The sequence below is a fragment of the Bombus terrestris genome, chromosome 16, assembly GCF_910591885.1.
Source record: "Bombus terrestris chromosome 16, iyBomTerr1.2, whole genome shotgun sequence".
NCBI lineage: Eukaryota > Metazoa > Arthropoda > Insecta > Hymenoptera > Apidae > Bombus > Bombus terrestris.
Window position 1 is genome coordinate 2,458,131 of NC_063284.1, and position 19,094 is coordinate 2,477,224.

Below are 19,094 nucleotides of genomic sequence, written 5' to 3' on the forward strand. Positions count from 1 at the left end.
TTACTAAAGCGTCGATAGCTGGCGCCACCTGCGAAAACCAATTTCAACTTCAAGTTTTCATGACGAAAGAAGCTGACGTTATCAGTCGTGAGTCTATCGACGATGCGAAATAAAATTGCGAACTTATGCCACAGAACAGATACCGATGTACGTACGTACGTCATCTGTGTTTATGCGAAAGACGAATACTCGCGTCTGCTTGCGCGTAACAATAGCAAAAGAACGTCATGGTCAGATATACTGCATTATATATATATATAAAAAAAAAAAAAAATAGTTGTGACAATTTATAATTAGATAGAGATCGTTTCTATTACAGTCCTGCGATTATTGCAATGTATTTAACCTGAATAATTTAATATTCCTCTCAGGCAAAGGAAATATTTGTAGGAAAAAATCATTTACATAGCGATTTCTCAACGTGTTAGACAAACGTAATAAACGATTGTTAAACTTTTTGAACGTCGTAAAACTTGTTTTAAACATTTGAAAGAAGAAATGATAGCCAACCGGTACTCTCGGAAATTATCTGCGTATGTATTGGGTTGGCAACTAAGTGATTACGGATTTTATCGTTACCATCTATTGACAAAATCCGCAATCACTTAGGTGCGCGTTTCTTGAGAAAGATCAGTGTACTAAGTTCGAAATTGGTAAAAATTGTAAGGGAAAATTTTGTTCGTATGAAAGGAATTTTAATATGGTAGGAATATTTCTTTTACTTAATTGCCGCGTTAAATTCTTTTTTTCGTGATAACGTTTAGTATGGAGAAACTATGGCAATGAATTAAGTTCGCCTTATCGATCGAAGGAATCGATGTTCGTACTATTTTCCACTGTGTATAAACTCATTTCGCCTGAATTAACCATTATCGACGATCAAATAACATTTTAAGAGATTAGATAGCGGATTGAAGCGAAGTTATACCAAAAACTTTTGTGAAATCTAAAATCAACAAATCGGATCATTGGGTAAAAGCGGTGAAAAAATTCACTTTATCATCAATCAATATCAATCGAAGTTGCATGATTGCAATATAGTGCTATAATGTGGGGAATTCTTGGAAATTGTATATTCTAATTAGATAGATTCATAATTATGAGTTCATCAGTTTTGTTAATTATTTTATGCTGATGATGAATTATTGTTGATAATGGCCGATTAGATTACTTATTAAGCAATAATACACATTTACGTTTGCAATTTTTTCATATCAATTTATATCATCGAACTTGATTTCTTTAGTGTCGTAATAAAATATTTACTTTGTTATTTTGACGCGCTTAATAGATTGCGAAACATCCTTCGAGTATCCTAAGTATTTTCGTCTTTTTTGTATAAGTAAATACTAAAAAAGCATTAAGAATTTTATTCGTTATTTTCATGATCTTTTTCCTTTTCGAGTCTTTCTTATTGCAGGGTATTTATTTATTTTATTTATTATTTATAATTGTTTATTATTATTATCGTGTTTATTTTATTCGGCATCTGGATTTTTTTTTCAAACTATCATCGTACCTAGAAACCTACAGTTAACACTTCATTCGTCTCTCATGATGAACCTCGCAATCGTTTGAACGAAAAAAATGAGATTTTTCGAAACTTTAGGATAACTTGTATTTATTTAGAATATCTAGAATGCTAGAAGTTTGATTCATCCGAGAAAATCTCAATTTCCGTCCAAAACTATAATTTCCACATTTAAGATCGAAGAATACCATACACCATATTAAGAATTAGTTTCCTAACCCCATACATACGCGTATGAAATTATTATATTTGTTAGAAATATTTATCATATTTCCCAGAAAACGAACATTTATTACTCAATACATAATTTCACAACTTTATATTTTCTCGTAGACATTACACAGAGCGAAACATTTTATTCTTCGGCTTATTCTGCGTAAATTTACCTATAACTTCGTAACAGTATAATACATTGAACCGTACAGAACAAGAAATACGTCGTACAGGTGGAAAATTTATATTTCAATTAACGCGACGTAATTAGCATATAAGATAAAGAGCATACGTACGAGCATACGAAGAAACATTAAACTCCACATTCTCAGGATTTTTGTTAAAATGGACGTTCCCCCTGTCTCCCGTGGACCCATCGTAATCCTATTAAAAGAAAATTTCGGTACCAGAAACGTCAGCCTGACACTAAAAAACCTAATCCTTAATTAACTCATCATTCGTCGTTGTATCGAAATCGTCTCTCGATCACCTCCCATGGCATCCATTCATATACATAATAATATGATGTGTATCGGTGATAGCACCTCCCAATCTGTCACTCGTGGGTCAACATCACCATAACAGGTTATTTACTGTAATTTGTCAAATCGACCGCCAGAGTGCAGCCGGTGGTCCTTGGTTCGTAACGCAAATCTAACCTCCATAACCAATTTCTTATTTTCTCCTAAAGCACCAAAAATAAACGAAGGAAGTGTTTTTGAGGCGTGTTTTCGCGCCGCGTGTATTGGCGCAGACGCTCGCCTCCAGCACGCGGCATTGACCATTTCACAGCAGCCCAATTTCCATTTGTTACGCAATTGATGCAATTAGGTACGTCAATCAGCGGGATAATGGAATGGTCGAGATGGATACCGGCTAACAATGCGGAGTTAATCCGACTTCAAACGCTCGCCAGCGATGAAAACATGCTTTCGTCTTGCGTTGAATAGATAGCAGACCCAGCTATACCCAGTGCCCAATAATTCCATACTGTTGTGCAGCAAAGGTTAGATGTCAAGGAAATTTTCTAATGATGGATTACGTAGTTCGAGATTGCCTTGAGAATTATGAGAATTGATACGAAGTAGCCGGATTTTGAATCACTTAAATGTGTTTGAAATACGATAATTTTTTATTTCTTGTAGGTTGGTCGTTAGTGAATATGGTCGTTAGCGTATAATTCTATTTTCAAGAGATGTTTATTTCCGCATTTGATAAAATATTCTAACGTCTTTTTTTTTTCTTGTTTTGTGTCATTAGTGTTAAAATACATGGGTCAGATAAATAAAAAAGAAGCAGGAAGTAAATCTGCTGTAGAAAAGAAACTTAATTTTGACCTTTGACAGAATGTTCTAATTTTCTTATTATCGTTTTATTAGCATCAGGAATCAACAAGTGTTTCAATTAATAAATGATTGCTAGTAACTACTTGGTTTTGGAATAATCCTATTACGAAAAGGAAACTTTAATTCTTATACCTTTCGCTAGAATAAATTAGTATCTCTTCTTCTTTCATTTTACTATCCTTAATAGAAGATTTCGAATAATTCTTCTGCAAAGGAGAAATTTTTATTTCTGTCTTTTAGTTTAATATTTTGGGTGATCTAATAATAAAATCGTGCAATTGGAGAGTTGACGAGGCATTAAACATTGAACAAAAATGCGACTGCGTGGTAAAAATTATCGTCGATACATATAGAATATATTCTTAATCTTTATATAATATTATTCGATAATTACATCGACGACAATTCGTGCGTAAGTGAAACATTATTTCATCGTATTTCCATAATTCTCCTCGTTTCCAACCACTCACCCGGAACGTGTATCAACAAAAAGGAATTACATAAATAATAATTAACAAGTATGACCTCAGCGGATATTAAAATTCAGAATCGAGAATTTCGTCGTCTGCTTTATACAATGATTCTGGGATCGCGTACATTTTATTCCACGTCTCTTTCACGTTTCAAACACACTATGACATTCACCTTTCGAAAAGAAATTATAAATTTCGAAATTATCTAATTTGAAATAAACAAACGATCGTGAAATTTCGGAACAGAAATTATACATTAAGTAATATTTGAATGGAAATTCTCAGAATTTATTTGAAACAAGCATGTTGGAATATTTGCAAATTTTGATAATATCTCAAATAATTCTTTTCCTAGAACATTTGCAGACTTTATTTGTCATAAAAAATATCTCGAAATTTCTCAGAAATATATATATATATATATTGTAAACGATCTCTTCGTTAGAAAATTTTCAGATTTTACTAATCTAACAAAATCTTGAGTTTTCAAAAAATCCAAAATTTTTCAAGAAAATTGTCGAGTCAGAATACAGTATCTAAATCATCGGCCTTTCAGCAGAAGATCTTCGATATAAGCGATACAAAATATTAGTCTAAAAAAAGAATGAAATGAGTAAACATGGCAGGAATCAGGAAATAGAAACACGGAAATATTCTGACGTGATTTAAGATGGAGGAAACTCGTTTCTAAGAAATGAAAACATTGTACATCGAGCACAAAAAACAGTGAGATGCAAAGAACCGGCGTGTATAAAAAAGGCAGATTTTCGTGCAATATTATGCACTGTATAATCGAACATACATAAAATTGTTCACCCGTAGTTCATGGCAATTTATAACATGAGGAAAGCAGATAAAAAAGAAGGCGCTGCTTTGCATCGGTAAGTTCATATAATTGATTCCATGCCGCGGTTTCTCATAAATATTCACGGTAAATATTACGTGGATGTACGTCAATATGAATATTGAAAAGCAAGAATGTTGCTCGAAGATCAGACTGCACCTCGAACAAATTCAGTAAATGGACTTGCTCATACTGATTGCACGGTTTCTACAAAGCATCAAATCTTTCTACCCTTTATGGGGCATGAGAACGATTATTAAATTTATAATATTGTAACTTAAATATAATAATAGTTGAGATAGTACTATATAGTAAAATATATAATTTGAAGCTATAAAGTGGCATTTAGAGGGAAATTCGATTCTAACATTCGGTGAAACGAATAATTCCCTAGCTAACGTATATGTTGAATAATATGTAATATATATATTGTTATAGCAACGTTATATCTATAAATATATTATTCTATACGATAACTGATTCCATTTAGAAAACACGCATTTCAACATTTTTGTTACAATTCATGCAACTTGTTGGAATAAATTAAAATAATAAATTCACGTTCAGAAAAGATATGCCATGATCTATTTTTACCGTGAAGGCCTCAAATGTAATCAATTCGCAAACATGTTTCGACTTTTCTGAAGATAGACAAATGAGAAGTAAACATTTTGCGGAGATAGATTAATAGCGAAATTTTAATTTTTCAGGAATGCATGGAATATCAGTAGCGAGAAATCATCTTGGCTTTGAATGAAGTACAAGTGAATCATGGATTTTATTTAATGAAATAGATAGTGAAGAGATAATGTAAAAGATTTGTTAACAAATGTTGAAGAAGGTCAGTCATGCATATCGAAGCTAATTATGATGATTTTGTATGCAAGTTCAACAATGTGATATAATATGGGTTAAAAGGCAAGCCTGAGAAGCATAGAACTTTAATTACTTTATTACCACATTGAAATGAACATGTATACGATTTTATCACGATTGCGTAATTAGTAAATTACATTATTTTGATAGAGAGAATACTGTGGTAGGGAGAGACAAGTTGTAACACACTGTGGCTTTTTTATTCTTATTACAAAAGAAATTTTGAAATAAGATTTGTTAAGATGGAATATTCCAGCATTCAACTAGGAAGAATAATTTATTCTAAAGAGGGGACACAGAAGTCAGTGTCCAAAAATTTAGAGCGGCTATAGATGAGCCAAGTCATGAGGTACATGCGTGACACGAAATTCATATCTGTCAGTCATAAAGAGTAACAGATAACCTTCACACTTCAAACTTATGCCCATGAAGACTCTCGCAATCAGAAATTTTCCATTATTGTTAATGACAGCAAATATCCAAAATTGTTTGTTAGCTGAATCTATCAGCATCAGGAACTATGTCATAAGCATAACTGTAAAGTATTTTGATGATAATAGTGATCATCCTCCCCACCCCCTCCCCCCCATCTAGTAAGTAGGGGACAAAGGAGAATCCATAATCACAAATTTCATAATACAGATGCTGTAAAGAGCTTCTTAGAATGTAAAAGTAAAACAATTTTGAGGGTCTCTTTGAAGAAAATGCTTTGATACACTTGTTCTGTGTCTAGACACTGTCTAGGTGATAATAATAAATCTTCTCAGGCAGAGAACAAAGAACTCAAGAGTGGAAGATCATTGGAGGCTCTTTCAGTGGGAAGTTTCATCTAGAGCATCTTTGTGAAATCTAGAATTGAAACAGTATTAAAAAACTTATTTACCTCTATAGAATCTTAATAACTAAGAGGTAAAAAGAAAAAGAGGAAAGGCAAGTCTCTTACAATTTTCTTCCTGATATATTAAATAATAAATAAGAAATGATTGTGAAATGATTCTGAAACGTTGAAATGAAAAATTTCATTTAAGATATATTTGGAGAATCTAAAATTGAGAAAACAGTAAAAGCCTTAGAACTGAAAGAGTCCAGACTTAGTCTAGATCTGAAAGAATCTTCTAAACTTCTAGAGTTAAGTGCAACTTAAAAATGTTAAATCTTCTCTATCTAGAAATCATGTAAAACCTGAACTATTAAGAGACAAAATATCCTATTATAAATTGTTTTAAAAATGTTGACAAAATAGAAGGACATAGTTCTAAATATCTAAACTTTTACATGAAAATTATACAAAATTATACATAAATGTTCTAAATAGAAGAATATAGTTGTAGAATAGCATAGAATACACGCGGTCTGTTGTATTTCTGTTTTAAGTGACGATATTGGGTGGATGAGCTCGCAAAAATAACTAAGCGACTGCGAAATTAGATGATCACAGTCGGAAGGCTGTCCAAAAAGCTCAAAGCTCCTTAGGCTGAGCAGTCTGGCTCAATACTGTGCAGCACGTGTTCGTCGCGTAACTTTTGACCCGATTGGTTCAAAATTGAGAAAACTTCATATTAGTTTAAAGCGATTCGAAAATTCTCGGATAAAGCTAGAGATCTATCTTGAGGCTATAATTTGTTTCAAGGTCAGTGAGAATTTCTGGAATTCAGTTAGAATCTTTGGGGAATTTTTTATTAGGAGAAGGAATCGTTTAAAATATAATACTCGTTTAGAAATTTTAATACCGCGAAATTAAATAAATAATAAATAAAATTAAAATTGAATTAATCGAATTTTGTAAAAATTTGAATTTTTATTTATATTAAAATCCTAACAAATTTTGACAAATTTCGAATTATCCAGGAAAAGGAACAATTTTATCTTTTGAAAGAAAGAAACAAGACCAATAATAATGGGCAATTTTCTAAAAAATTCGGCTCTTTACATGAAAGCTGGATCTGGCACTTATTGTTGAAAGATAGAAACTTTCCTTTCAATCATTTTTCTACTGAAGACAAAAAGCAAAATCAAATATTTGGGTTATTTTACGAATGTAATATAGTTTGCATGACTATCGGGAAATTTTTATTTTTAAAAGATCTGCGGTGAGGATCCATTCCTTTACTTGCACTGAGCGTCAAGTTAAAGCGTCGAGTGTCCAGAATATTCTGTACAGCTTGATCCAGCGTATTCTTGTTCAAAGAGCAAACCACTTTAAAATGCGATTATTCCGTGCTGAATGCGATGGTGTTTCTTAATTATTTGTAACCTTTTCCTTTTTTAATAATGTATTAAACGTAATTAAAATTTTGTTTTTTTTATTAATTTAAAAACTACGAAAACCATTTATTTAAAGAATTAAAGAATTACGTGTATTTCCTATTTTAAAAAATTGTTGCAACTGTATTGTTATTTGGGAATTGCAAGATCAAAATAAAATAATAAACATAATTAACGATCAAATTTAAATGATAAAGGTAACTTTAGTCCAGAGAAAAAATTGAATTTTACTTAACCATAAGAATTTATATCTTTCAATATTTGTATAACTTTCCAAAAAAATATACAAGTTTAAATTAGTATTTGGATTAAGATTCAAAATCAAAGATTCAAGTACAATATTCTTCTTGCGCAATCCTGACAAATGATTAATTTTTTTGCATTGATTGAAATCTTATTTTTTCCATTTCTCTATTTTTTATTCTATTTAAAAAAAAATTAACTTGCATCAAAAGCTAGTGTTGAGTACCGAATTTCATGATCGTGATTAACTATAAAGTATTACCAAGACAACGTAGGATAAACATAATAAAAAAACAAATATGTCTGAATGACCTTTTGTAATTGACAGAAAGGTTTCTATTGATGCAACAATCTTTCTTTTTATAATTGAGGTATTAAGTACGTATCAAAAAATACATACAGAAATAAAAATTCTTTTTAAATATTTGGATATTATACATATTTATATAGCTTCATTATTTTAGAAATATTCCAACGTTATAATATCTCCATTACTGCGCACGCATACATTTCTACTCGCGCATAAAAAAAATTCAATTAGACTCACCAATTACTTGGTCCTACGACAATGCTTTCCATTTTGTTAAATTAACGGCTGCTTTACTCTTCCTACTTCTTTCCTACTTCACTCCACTTAGATTTATTCCTGTTATATTGCTCCAGTAATTGAATTAAACCTAGAACAGGCGAATTTACAGCGTCAGATGTGGAAAATAAATTGAACGTGCAAAGCGTCAGTAATGTTCTTATCCGAAGTAACAAACATTGAAACGAAATAAATTATCGATACTGTTTGCGAAATTATAACATTTTATACAATAGCATACCTTTTAATCACTCTTTGAGAAATATTTATGGTAATTGATATCACTTTTCTATATAATTTTCACAATTTCGTGCAACAAAACGCGAATTCAAACCGACCGATGCGGAAAACGCGGAAACTACTAGCGCCACTTGCGTTCTCTTCTCTAAATAGAATTTAAATTCGAAATAGGTACTATATATCATACTATTCTCCTTTTATACATTACCCTTTATTTATTTTATATCAAAAATTTGTATAATAAAACATTATAGACACAATACAATTTAATTTACGTACTTTTGGTTACAAAATGTATATAACAGAATGTATAATAATATGAATAAAATTCATAATAAAGTATAGAAATATATCTAGCCTAATCTATACTTGGAAGTTTAAGAATAGACAAGTATGTTTTGTAAGTTATTTTTAATATACTAATAATCTACACAGTTATCGTTTAATTAAATAAATCATTTTATTGTTCTATAGATTCAAATATCACTGTTTTAATTCGTATTATATGTTGAACATATACACAGCTACCACATAAATCACTCAATGTAAAAATAGTATTCAGAATAGTAATAAAACCAGAACATTATTCATTCTTTTTCACGTTATGCCTAACCGGAGAATTAATACATTTTCTGTCATATGCACTAATAAACAAGTATAATGCAAAATGTTAATCTACCCAATCTATTAATATTAATAATAATATTTGAAATGCGAGAATTGCTTATTGACGATATCATTTCAAAATTATATGTTCACAAAACTTTTTCATAATGTTATAAATACTTCAATTTTTTTAAACTTTATAAAATTGTGAGATCAAGGTGGAAAAGATAGTGATGAAAAAAATAATGATGAAAAAAGTAGTGATGAAAAAATATTAAATTAGGTCCTAGGACACAGTATTAAAAAAGAAAAATAGAATCCGATAATGAAAATTGATTAGATAAATTGCAAATGAAACGCTGCCTTGACGCAACGTTGTCCTTGATAGGTTGAAAAGGGTGGAGAAAAGCGAACGTGAAGCCAAGAGAATTGGTTCAGTTTGTCGACGGTCTCATTCCACAGATTTATCAAATTTTTTGTCACGTGCGTGGCAAAAGGCGCGAGAGGGGCTCAGCTGGGCTGCATAACATTAATGCACCTGCGATTGGTCGCCAGTCGGAGGCTCGACCGGATCGTTTAAAAATAAATTACCACTCTGTGCAGTGTCGTTGCGGGTTAAATTGAAACCGGCCAGTGCACTCAGGAAATTTACGCCGGCCGTGTTCGGGTTCTCTGGTTACACTCATCTCGTTTACGAAGTCGTTTCTCGAACATCGTCGTACTCGTACTCGCCTCTACTCTCCTTTATTCGAGAAATGACGCACGATTTAAAGCACGTGTGACTGATTCTTGCGCATTTTACGTCGCGTTTCGCGTTACAAGATCAATTCCGACTATCATCTACACATATACGTGCAACCACGACGAGCGAACCTAACCTCAAAGTCGTTCGAGCTCGTATCTGTATCTGCATAAAACTACACTTCCTGCTGGATTATCTGTTCGATTTTACTGAAAATAAAGTATGATAAAGAATATTTTTCATCGCACCAGTAGTGTTTTTTTTCATGCGTATAAATTATTTGCGTGGAGTGCAACTTGAAGAATCTTCTTTAGTATGGTGCTAAAAGAGTGATAATGTACATTTTATAGTGGATTTATTTTGTGTGGAAAAAGAGTCTTGTTTTCACTTGTTACTGTGTCGATTATTCGTCCGACAATGTAAATTGAAATGAAGAGACCGATCTGAGAGAAATGATATAATTAGTGTGGTACGCATACGTAAGTGATGTGCAACGTCGACTTGTTTTCTCGTCGTGTCCAATCATCGTTTTATTCGTGCCGCTTATTGCGTCATGGATTTGGTTGGACGAAAACGTATTTGCTCGTCGCAACCTTGCACGCTGTGCATCATTGAACCTTTCGTTCCTCTAAAAATGTGAATTGAATAATACGTCAATTGCGTAATGTCGTTGATAACATGAAGAAAAATACGTTGGATGTTTTCTTTTCTTTTTTGAAATCATTCCCTGTAAATGTTTACATATACGTATATTTGATTAGATATATTCAAATTATTGCGATTATAATTATATCTCTATATTATTATGAATATCCTTTCTTGTGCTTCAATAAGTCCATGATACATTGTATTTAAATTATTGCGAATTTCCTTTTAACAAGTATTATGAATGTCCTTTCTTGTGCTCTAATAAATCTATGGTCTCTACTGTATTTAGTTTATTGTGAATTTCTTTTTAGCAAATATTATTATGAATATCTTTTCTTGTGCATGCATATTATGCACTACTGTACCTATCATATCTTTTTTTCAAATGTTCTCAGGTCATATGCTAATAATACGTATATCTACATGATGTAAGACATGTTAGTGAGGCAGCCTTAAAGTGAAATGTTTCGTAGTTTACCAGATAGGGTGGCAGGGCTATATTATGCCCATGGCCTGTTTTGTTCGTCTCATCCCATTGCAATCATTTCATTGGCAATCTCAATTATATTGCTATGCTGGTTAGTAATACTGCTTCATTTGTATCCTACAACAAATAACAGGAATTAAAAAATAATTGCCATTTTTTTTTCTATAGCTCTCCTTTGGTTAATTTACCAATGCCTGGCAATGTACCAAGGACAATAATTAACCATACTATTGTACCTGAAAACAATACAGAGAACTCTGTGTTTTATGTGCAACAAGTGGTATTAAGGGTTGGAGTTATACCATGGACAGAGGAGTTAACACTGATGGATGCTTTTAGAGGTCCACTGTATGAAGTTTTTAATCTTTTAGAAATCATACAGAATTATCAGCATCCAAAAACGTAAGTTGTTTGCTTTTAATTGACTCTTTGAGTTGTGCTGTCTTTATTGTTATTATTTCTTCTAGACTAAAGACACTAGGTCAAGTCTGCTTACATATTGAGGCAGTTAAAAAAAGAAATGGCAAAAAGTCGGAAGTTCTGCCAGAATATAATTGTTTGGTTCTTTCACCTGCAAATCTATGGCAACGAAGTATTGAACTGTATGCACAAGATACAAATCTTATAAATACTATATATTCGTACCAGGTATGATAATAATGGATTGAATAAAGTCTAGAAATAATAAAATATTCAAAAAGATTTGCTTTAATTATAAAATTATGTTTTACAGAATCTACAAAAAGGTAAAATTAGTTTAGCCGAAGTAATGTTTGGAATGAATTTAAAAGAAACTGGAATTAAAAGATATCCAATTCGACTTAGACAAAGGATTTTACAATATGCAGTAACTATTTACTTAAAGGACTATGACCCTGAGTAAGTAATTAATTGATAAGTATAATTAGTTGACAATTATTTTTCATATTACTTGGTTGATTTTATTTTCAGGTTTATAAAAGGATTACAACATAGGTTGAAAAGTTACTATCATCTTCATCAAACGCAAAATGATAATGCTACTTACATTCCAATGGATGAAACATTACATATTCTTTATCCTGGTGAATTTAACTATAGTGACTTCTTCCCCCTGATGATGACATTTTTTGCTTTGTTTTTCTATGTTTATTTCTCTGTGCGTAAAATAGAGTTAGTGAAATCAAAAATTGGAATAGCTTTTAGTGCAACAGTAACAGTGATAGGTTCTTTATCTATGACTGTGGGTATTTGCTTTTTTTTTGGCTTAACATTGAGTTTAAGTGGAAAAGAAGTGTTCCCCTATTTGGTGATTATCGTTGGGCTAGAAAATGTGTTGGTATTAACCAAAAGTGTAGTGAGTACTCCAGCACATTTGGATGTGAAAATACGCGTTGCTCAAGCCCTTTCCAAAGAGGGTTGGTCCATTACCAAAAATTTGCTTACAGAAGTAACAATCCTAACAATTGGATTGTTTACTTTTGTGCCAGCCATACAAGAATTCTGTATATTTGCCATTGTGGGATTAGTCAATGATTTCTTCCTGCAAATAATGTTCTTTTCAACAATCCTCGCTATCGATATCCGACGGACTGAGTTGTCTAATGAAACGTCGAAATTTCACTTGCCCAACATACCAACTACGCGTAAGCAATTTACGACGACCATAACGAATAGAAAACCAAATATTTTCCGGTCAAAATCTCATCCGAGATTGAATGGTTTATCTAGTGGCCCGACGAATGTCATAGCTCCAAATACACAAAACACTCATACATTTGGCAAAATTCCAAAACGTTTACGTCTAGTACATTTCTGGGCAAGAACTCGAATATTTCAGCGTGCCTTTATGGTATGGATGGTTGTCTGGATCAGCATGATCATTTACAATTCTGGCATTGTTGAACATGTTATACATCTAAGTGAAACATTAAAACCAGAATCAGATATTGATGGATACACAGTAGACAGGTCCCAGTCCTCAAGCAATTACGTCGAATTAAATACCATGAAATCAGTATCAATTGCTTCTGAAACCATTGCTCCAGATCATTTGAACAAACAGGTAATTTAGAGACCATCTGTTTATTTTATTTTAAACGCTAAACGTGTGGAATTTCTAGAGCATAAATTTTGATTTACCGCGTTTTTTTTTTATACATTAGGGTGATTTAACAAATAATATTACCGATGAACTGAATAAATTAAAACCAGTGGAATTCCCACCTTGGAGTCGTTTATCGCTTTATCACTGGTCTTCGATTCTTTCAATGTACAACATTTCTGCCGCCGGCGGACGTATAATTGTATTACCTACTATGAAACTATCTTATGCTGTCAGTCCGCAATTAGTGAAACAAATCAGTAATCCAAATGATGTGCAGCATTTTCAATGGCAGAGTTTTGCGACTGTCGCCTTCGACCCGTTAGATTTCTCAGGTAAGTATACATAACATAAAAAAATTATCAATACAATTAACGACACAACCATTCAATTAAAAATTTATTACAGATATGGAATTACCAACAAGGTCAGAAAGTCGAGGATTTAACGCGGATGCTCCTTTCATTCCTTCCAGTCCGATGGAAATATTTTTAGCGACAGTGCTATGTCTCATTAGTATTATTGTCGTCGCCTATACAATGGTTGTCCTCTATAGATGTATTTGCTCGAGAAATTACGCCGAATGGCGAGCAAGTTGGTATCAGACAGAAAAGGCACACGATTCGGCAACACAATTGGTTTTGGAGGCATTACCCCTAGTTCTTGAAGGTCACGCTCAAGAAGTAGAATGCATCGCTACAGACGGTAACACCATAGCCAGTACCTGTTTAGCTGGACACATCAAAGTGTGGGATGCAACATCGGGTGAACAGTTAATTCACATAGACAGAAAACAGTTCTTTAGTAGTCCTAATAAAAACTTGAACCACACAACGGCGGACGTGGATGAGTTAATGTCGGATTACGAAAGTGGTTCGCCACCTTCGAGAGGGGAAATGGAGAACACTAATTCGTTTGCATCGTATTACTGGCCAGCGTCGACTGCCCAGTACAGAAAATCCTCTCCTGGATTATATAATATGCACAGAGGGCAAAATGATAATAGAAAAAGGCATTCAATGGGAAACACGCTGGACTATGATTATCAAATCAATGAATTCAACTTGGAGAAGAAGAAAAATAATCGTAAAAGTTTGGACAACGCTTACGATCTTCCAGACTTCAAATCAGCGATAAATATCAAGTTTACATCGATCAAACAATTCCAAGCACAGCAATATCGCGAGCAAGGATTCGATTTTGGTGACCAATATAAACATCTCTTTGAGGAACATAATAGGTCTATAGACGAGCTGCAGAATTCAGGGAGTTTAGAACAATTGTGCATTCCTAGTGTACAGTTAAACTCGCCCGGTGTAGTGGACAATGTGACTTTTGTGAATATAGATAAAACTATGCAAATCTCGCATGCAGTGTCTCCTATTTGGTGTATGGACTATCAGGAGAACCTTATAGTTGTGGGTTGTGCAAACGGCAGTTTAGAATTTTGGGAAGGTACTACAGGTAAATTTAAGGTGAATATTATAAAAAATCAATATCAATATCAATATTAATATTTTAGAAAATAACAAAAATAAAAATAAATGAAATACTTTAGTGTTTGTTCGATGACGGATCAGGGCTCGGAATATCCGTCGTAAAATTCATCGGCAGTAGAGTAGTGGCAGCTAAATTAAACGGTTCCATTGACTTTCTACAATTAGAAAGTTATAGTGAAGGTCAACAAATTGACTGGGGATTCACCTCCTATAGAAGAAGTAAGTTCATTTGTTACTATTTAAATACACTGCTCTTTGCACTGTTACTTTTTTTTAGCTCATGTCAGAACAGGAAGTGCTGGCTCACCTATGGATATAAATAACATCATGCAATCCGAAGAAGACCTTCGCTGCATGAAAATTAGCTCTCATAAGGCACATCAGCAAGCAATAACGGTGCTTGACAGCGAGGGTGGTCGAGTTTTAACTGGTAGTCAAGATCACACTCTTAAAGTATATAGGTATGTATCTTTGTTTCATGATTTCTCTGAAACGTCCGCTAGTTACACTTATTTAATTTCAAATTCAATTTCAGGCTGGAGGACCAGTTGCCATTGTATACCCTCCATGGTCATTGTGGCCCCATATCCTGTCTATTCATTGACAGGGTGAGCCCTATGACGTCCGGCAGTGGATCTCAAGATGGCCTTTTGTGTGTCTGGGATCTCTTAACTGGTACTTATATTATATCCTAGATAACAAATCATAACTTTTTATAACAAACTCATGTTTTTATTTTTTGTTCGTAGGAACGTGTATGTACAGTATACAAGCTCACGATGGTGCTATAGCCGCTATTACGTGTTCCGTGTCGTACGTGATAAGCATTGGCACTGATGAGAAGTTATGCGTGTGGGAACGATTTCAGGGACACCTACTACATGCTCTTCCAGCACACAGATCAGCGTACAGTTTACAGTTAGTCATGTTAACACATCATTTACTCATAACCAGCAGTCAGGTATGTGCATATATTCTATTCTAATGAGATGAAATTTTTATTAGTTTAGCCGCTTTCGTAGCAACCCTTGTCACGTAAATATCGTGTGGGTAAGGTTCATGAAAATATGAGACATGTTTGCAATTTGTACGATTTCAGGGATCACTAGTAGTTTGGGACGTGAGGACGGGAGAGCCTGTGCGTGAAGTGAGACTAGGTCACACAGATAGTTGTATTTTCGTAAAACAAATGTTAGCGTTAAGAGATAGCGTAGTGTGCGATTTTGGTCGACAATTGCGGATAGTCAGGTTCCCGTTGGTCTCTGATAAACTAGATTAAGATCTGTATATGCACCTTTGTACATAGCTCTGTTTCGTTTCTTATTTAATTTTAATATTTGAACAGCGTTCTACCATCTATGGAGATATAGATTTTTACACGACGTACATTTTACATTTGAAAATTAGACACACACTTTTAATATGAATTTTTTACACCAGACTACACCCGTCATGATCGTCGCCTTGATACATTTGTACCCTATCGTGACAGGTAAAGAGAAACGTGTAGAGTATATAAGTATACTTAACCCTTTCTATGAACCGTTACGAAAAATTTTCAACGATTCTCGAGATGGTTTATGTACATTTGAATATATCGCTAAAGGCAATGATACGCGATAGAGATCATATTTTTAGATAACTAAACAGAGAATCGAATAATTTTTGATATCTCCGTTCGTTGCCTAAATAACAAATAAAAAATATGGCTGTGCTATATTTCGAGGCATCCAATTTCTTTCACAGCGCGATTTATGAGCATTTTCATAAGTATCGTTTGTTATTTTTCTTTCTATTTAAGCAACTTAGGAGTAGATCCATATGCGGAACTGACATTTTTGATTGTTAAATCGGAGTTGTTAAATACAGATATGTGCTGGGATTTCACTTCTGTATTATGCAAGCATCTAGACTGCGGATATTTATACACTTATGAGAAATTTGAGGGCAATAATGCATGGCGAAGATGTATAAAATATCCAAATTTATTATGTAGATTTTTCTATATATAGGTTCTATTAATTATTAATTATATTCATAAAAGTATGAATCTGCATAAATATCTGTAGTCTAGAAATAACGATTAGTTATTTCATAAACAGTACACTTATCAGTTTATTATAGAGGATCTTTCAACTCCAAGAGTTTTAAGAATCTATGTATTGCATAACAAGTGTCTAGCGTACGACGAGATTTCATTCTGTCTCTATGCAATTTTGTTACACGGTCTAAGAGTGCCTTTATTCAGTCTTTATTTAATCTAATTAAATATAAACGTATCTTCGTAAGGGGCTGTGGAAACGAATAAAACAGATCACAATCTTCTGACGCTTGGCCCCTCGATATGACGTCACTGGAGGCTTGTGCAAGTTTACAATTATGTAAAATCGTACATTGAATGTTGATTCATTTAGAGCATTGACAGAAAAGTATGTAATTTAATTTCTCCTGCCAAGAGTCTTTCGGAACTGTTGAATTTAATTTTCAAGAACCGAGCTCTTAGGCTGGAAGGATTGAATATTTAACATCCTATGTATTAAATCATGTAGTCTCCTTTAGTTTTAACGATCTATTTTTATACTAAGAATCATTACTTTCGAACGAATGAAAATGGGTCCTATTTTGCATACATATATAATATACATATGTATCACCATAGAAGATTTAATATGTAAATTGTCTTCTCCGCTTCGCTATTCGCTAACGTTCAAAGAGAAGAATATGTATATTTTGGGACACATAACGATGCGGAGTGTCGCCAATGTTTTATTCTTCTGAGAGGAAGTTGTACAAAAGCGTTCGAATCAAGTCCAAGTGTAAAGTTTGAAATATAGAAAATTATTGTTGAAGAGAGCGTTTAATGTTACAAAAAGGGTTCCCGGCCATTAGCTGCATATATGTTTGAAGGAAAATTTCAGAAGTTTATTTTAGATTTAAAACTATGATGTTTTTATTGCTCGCAAATTATGTGACATACAGACTGCAGATTGTGCGCAAACTTTTATTGTTACAGCCACAATTAAGGAAATGGAACTCAAACAGAGATCCATTCCACCTACTACATATTATAACAAATAATATGCTTTAGATGTTTTATATGTAATATCTTTCTTAATCTATTTATAGTTAATTCTAATTACTTTAAATTTTAATAGAAGCATAGAACTTTGAAGTCTAGCGATACGTAGTTGTTACTTGGACTTCCACTTGTATAATGAAATTCTGAATAATTTATCAGAAAAATGCGATCATATTTTTAAGACATACACAACTTCCACACTTTTATTTGAACATTTCCAGTTAATTGTCAGGGGACTCTTTGGTTAGGTTTCGAAGTTTGGCATGTGTGTTATGAAATGAATGTTAAAGATAGCGATCTATATATCTTTAGACTGAATTGTGTGGCGGTACGTGTCAACAAATTTCGTTTTATTTTTCTGATACAAGTTCGAGGCAATTAGCGTTGGGTCATGCGTCTGTTCAAAATAGATATATATATTTTTCTTAACCAAAGTTATAAATCATATCGGATATCATGACACGTTCATATTCATAGAAGTCGTTACGCGAAAGGAATAAAATACAACAAGGATAAAATAATTGAAAAAAGAAAGAAGAAGATGCTTTTAATGACACAGTTGGCTGGCTAACGTTTCATTTAGGATTTCGCATGATTTTTATATTTATTTAATTAATTTAACATGTGCAAATGTGTCGTACACCAGATATACCGTTCTTAATAAATTCTCACATTTACTACACCTCGAGTTACCTCTAATATCCTGAATGAACTCGTCGTATAATTGGTCAATAAGCTATGAATAATTATACAGATTCAGTTTTTCCTCATCCTATCTGAATATTGTAACAAATACTTTACATTGAATATTTTATTAGAAACTGCAAGTTTTCTCATAAACGCTTCAAAATTCACAGTCTGTTGATCAATTTCCTCTATCCTTTCTTTTTCTCTTCGCTAAAACAGATAAAGTATTAATTTTTTTTGAGGAGGGACATTTTTACTATCTTTTATGAGGAAGATACGTCTAGAAAATCGAAATGAACGTGCAATTGGGGGTCATTATAATGCCAAAAATTCTGCGTATGATGGAACTTTCCACTAGATAAGAATTATACTATTGTAGTGTATAATTAAGTTTCTTGGTAGATCAATAGGTGATAGTACAGGTGTAGTATAATTCCATGATCAGTCTACGTGCGTAATATCGTTCAATGACATATTATGAACAACACCATATTTTGCAATTAATATTCTTGATAATAAGGTATATAAATATATTGGTTTGGTAACTAAGTGATTATCTCAAGTAGCAAACTGGCTTTGTCGGTATTAAGAGCAATGAATATTTAATAGGAAATAAATGATAGATTATCGCATTATTAACAGGCTC

General features: G+C 32.9%; 1 protein-coding gene and 2 long non-coding RNA genes across 9 annotated transcripts in view; 1 reads left to right on the forward strand and 2 right to left on the reverse strand.

Moving 5' to 3' along the window:
- Positions 1 to 1,466: 1,466 nt before the first annotated feature.
- Positions 1,467 to 9,737, reverse strand: LOC125386538. Its single transcript, XR_007226784.1, has 3 exons — positions 8,619 to 9,737; positions 8,339 to 8,468; positions 1,467 to 2,128 (listed from the first exon to the last, which is right to left on the reverse strand). It is a non-coding gene; the product is annotated as an uncharacterized LOC125386538 (long non-coding RNA).
- A 109-nt stretch (positions 9,738 to 9,846) lies between these two features.
- On the forward strand, positions 9,847 to 18,443 carry LOC100650711 (sterol regulatory element-binding protein cleavage-activating protein). Of its 3 annotated transcripts, none has more exons than XM_012319804.3 (13): positions 9,847 to 10,694; positions 11,009 to 11,191; positions 11,269 to 11,502; positions 11,568 to 11,748; positions 11,834 to 11,979; positions 12,052 to 13,144; positions 13,245 to 13,518; positions 13,592 to 14,658; positions 14,742 to 14,901; positions 14,960 to 15,143; positions 15,218 to 15,357; positions 15,432 to 15,643; positions 15,782 to 18,443. In XM_012319804.3, the coding sequence occupies exons 2-13, from the start codon at positions 11,076 to 11,078 to the stop codon at positions 15,959 to 15,961; spliced, it is 3,987 nt and encodes a 1,328-aa protein (XP_012175194.1). In that variant the 5' UTR covers positions 9,847 to 10,694; positions 11,009 to 11,075; the 3' UTR covers positions 15,962 to 18,443. The 3 variants fall into 3 exon arrangements, with proteins under 3 accessions (XP_012175194.1, XP_012175192.1, XP_003403180.1); XM_012319802.3 differs by having other exon boundaries at positions 9,847 to 10,444; XM_003403132.4 differs by having other exon boundaries at positions 9,847 to 10,434.
- LOC105666954 overlaps positions 18,340 to 19,094 on the reverse strand; it is a 63,473-nt gene continuing 62,718 nt past the window's right edge. For all 5 annotated transcript variants that reach the window (XR_007226780.1, XR_007226782.1, XR_002308836.2 and 2 more), the window contains one exon: positions 18,340 to 18,658. This is a non-coding gene — a long non-coding RNA (uncharacterized LOC105666954). The remainder of the gene's footprint in view (positions 18,659 to 19,094) is intronic.

What these genes read in the sequence shown, in the direction of transcription:
- LOC100650711 (XM_012319804.3), top strand. Translation starts at nt 11,076, where the DNA reads ATGTTTCGTAGTTTACCAGATAGGGTGGCAGGGCTATATTATGCCCAT. An exon ending in TCAATTATATTGCTATGCTG is followed by an intron (nt 11,192 to 11,268) that starts GTTAGTAATACT and finishes TTTTTTCTATAG; the next exon opens with CTCTCCTTTGGTTAATTTAC. An exon ending in CGACCCGTTAGATTTCTCAG is followed by an intron (nt 13,519 to 13,591) that starts GTAAGTATACAT and finishes AATTTATTACAG; the next exon opens with ATATGGAATTACCAACAAGG.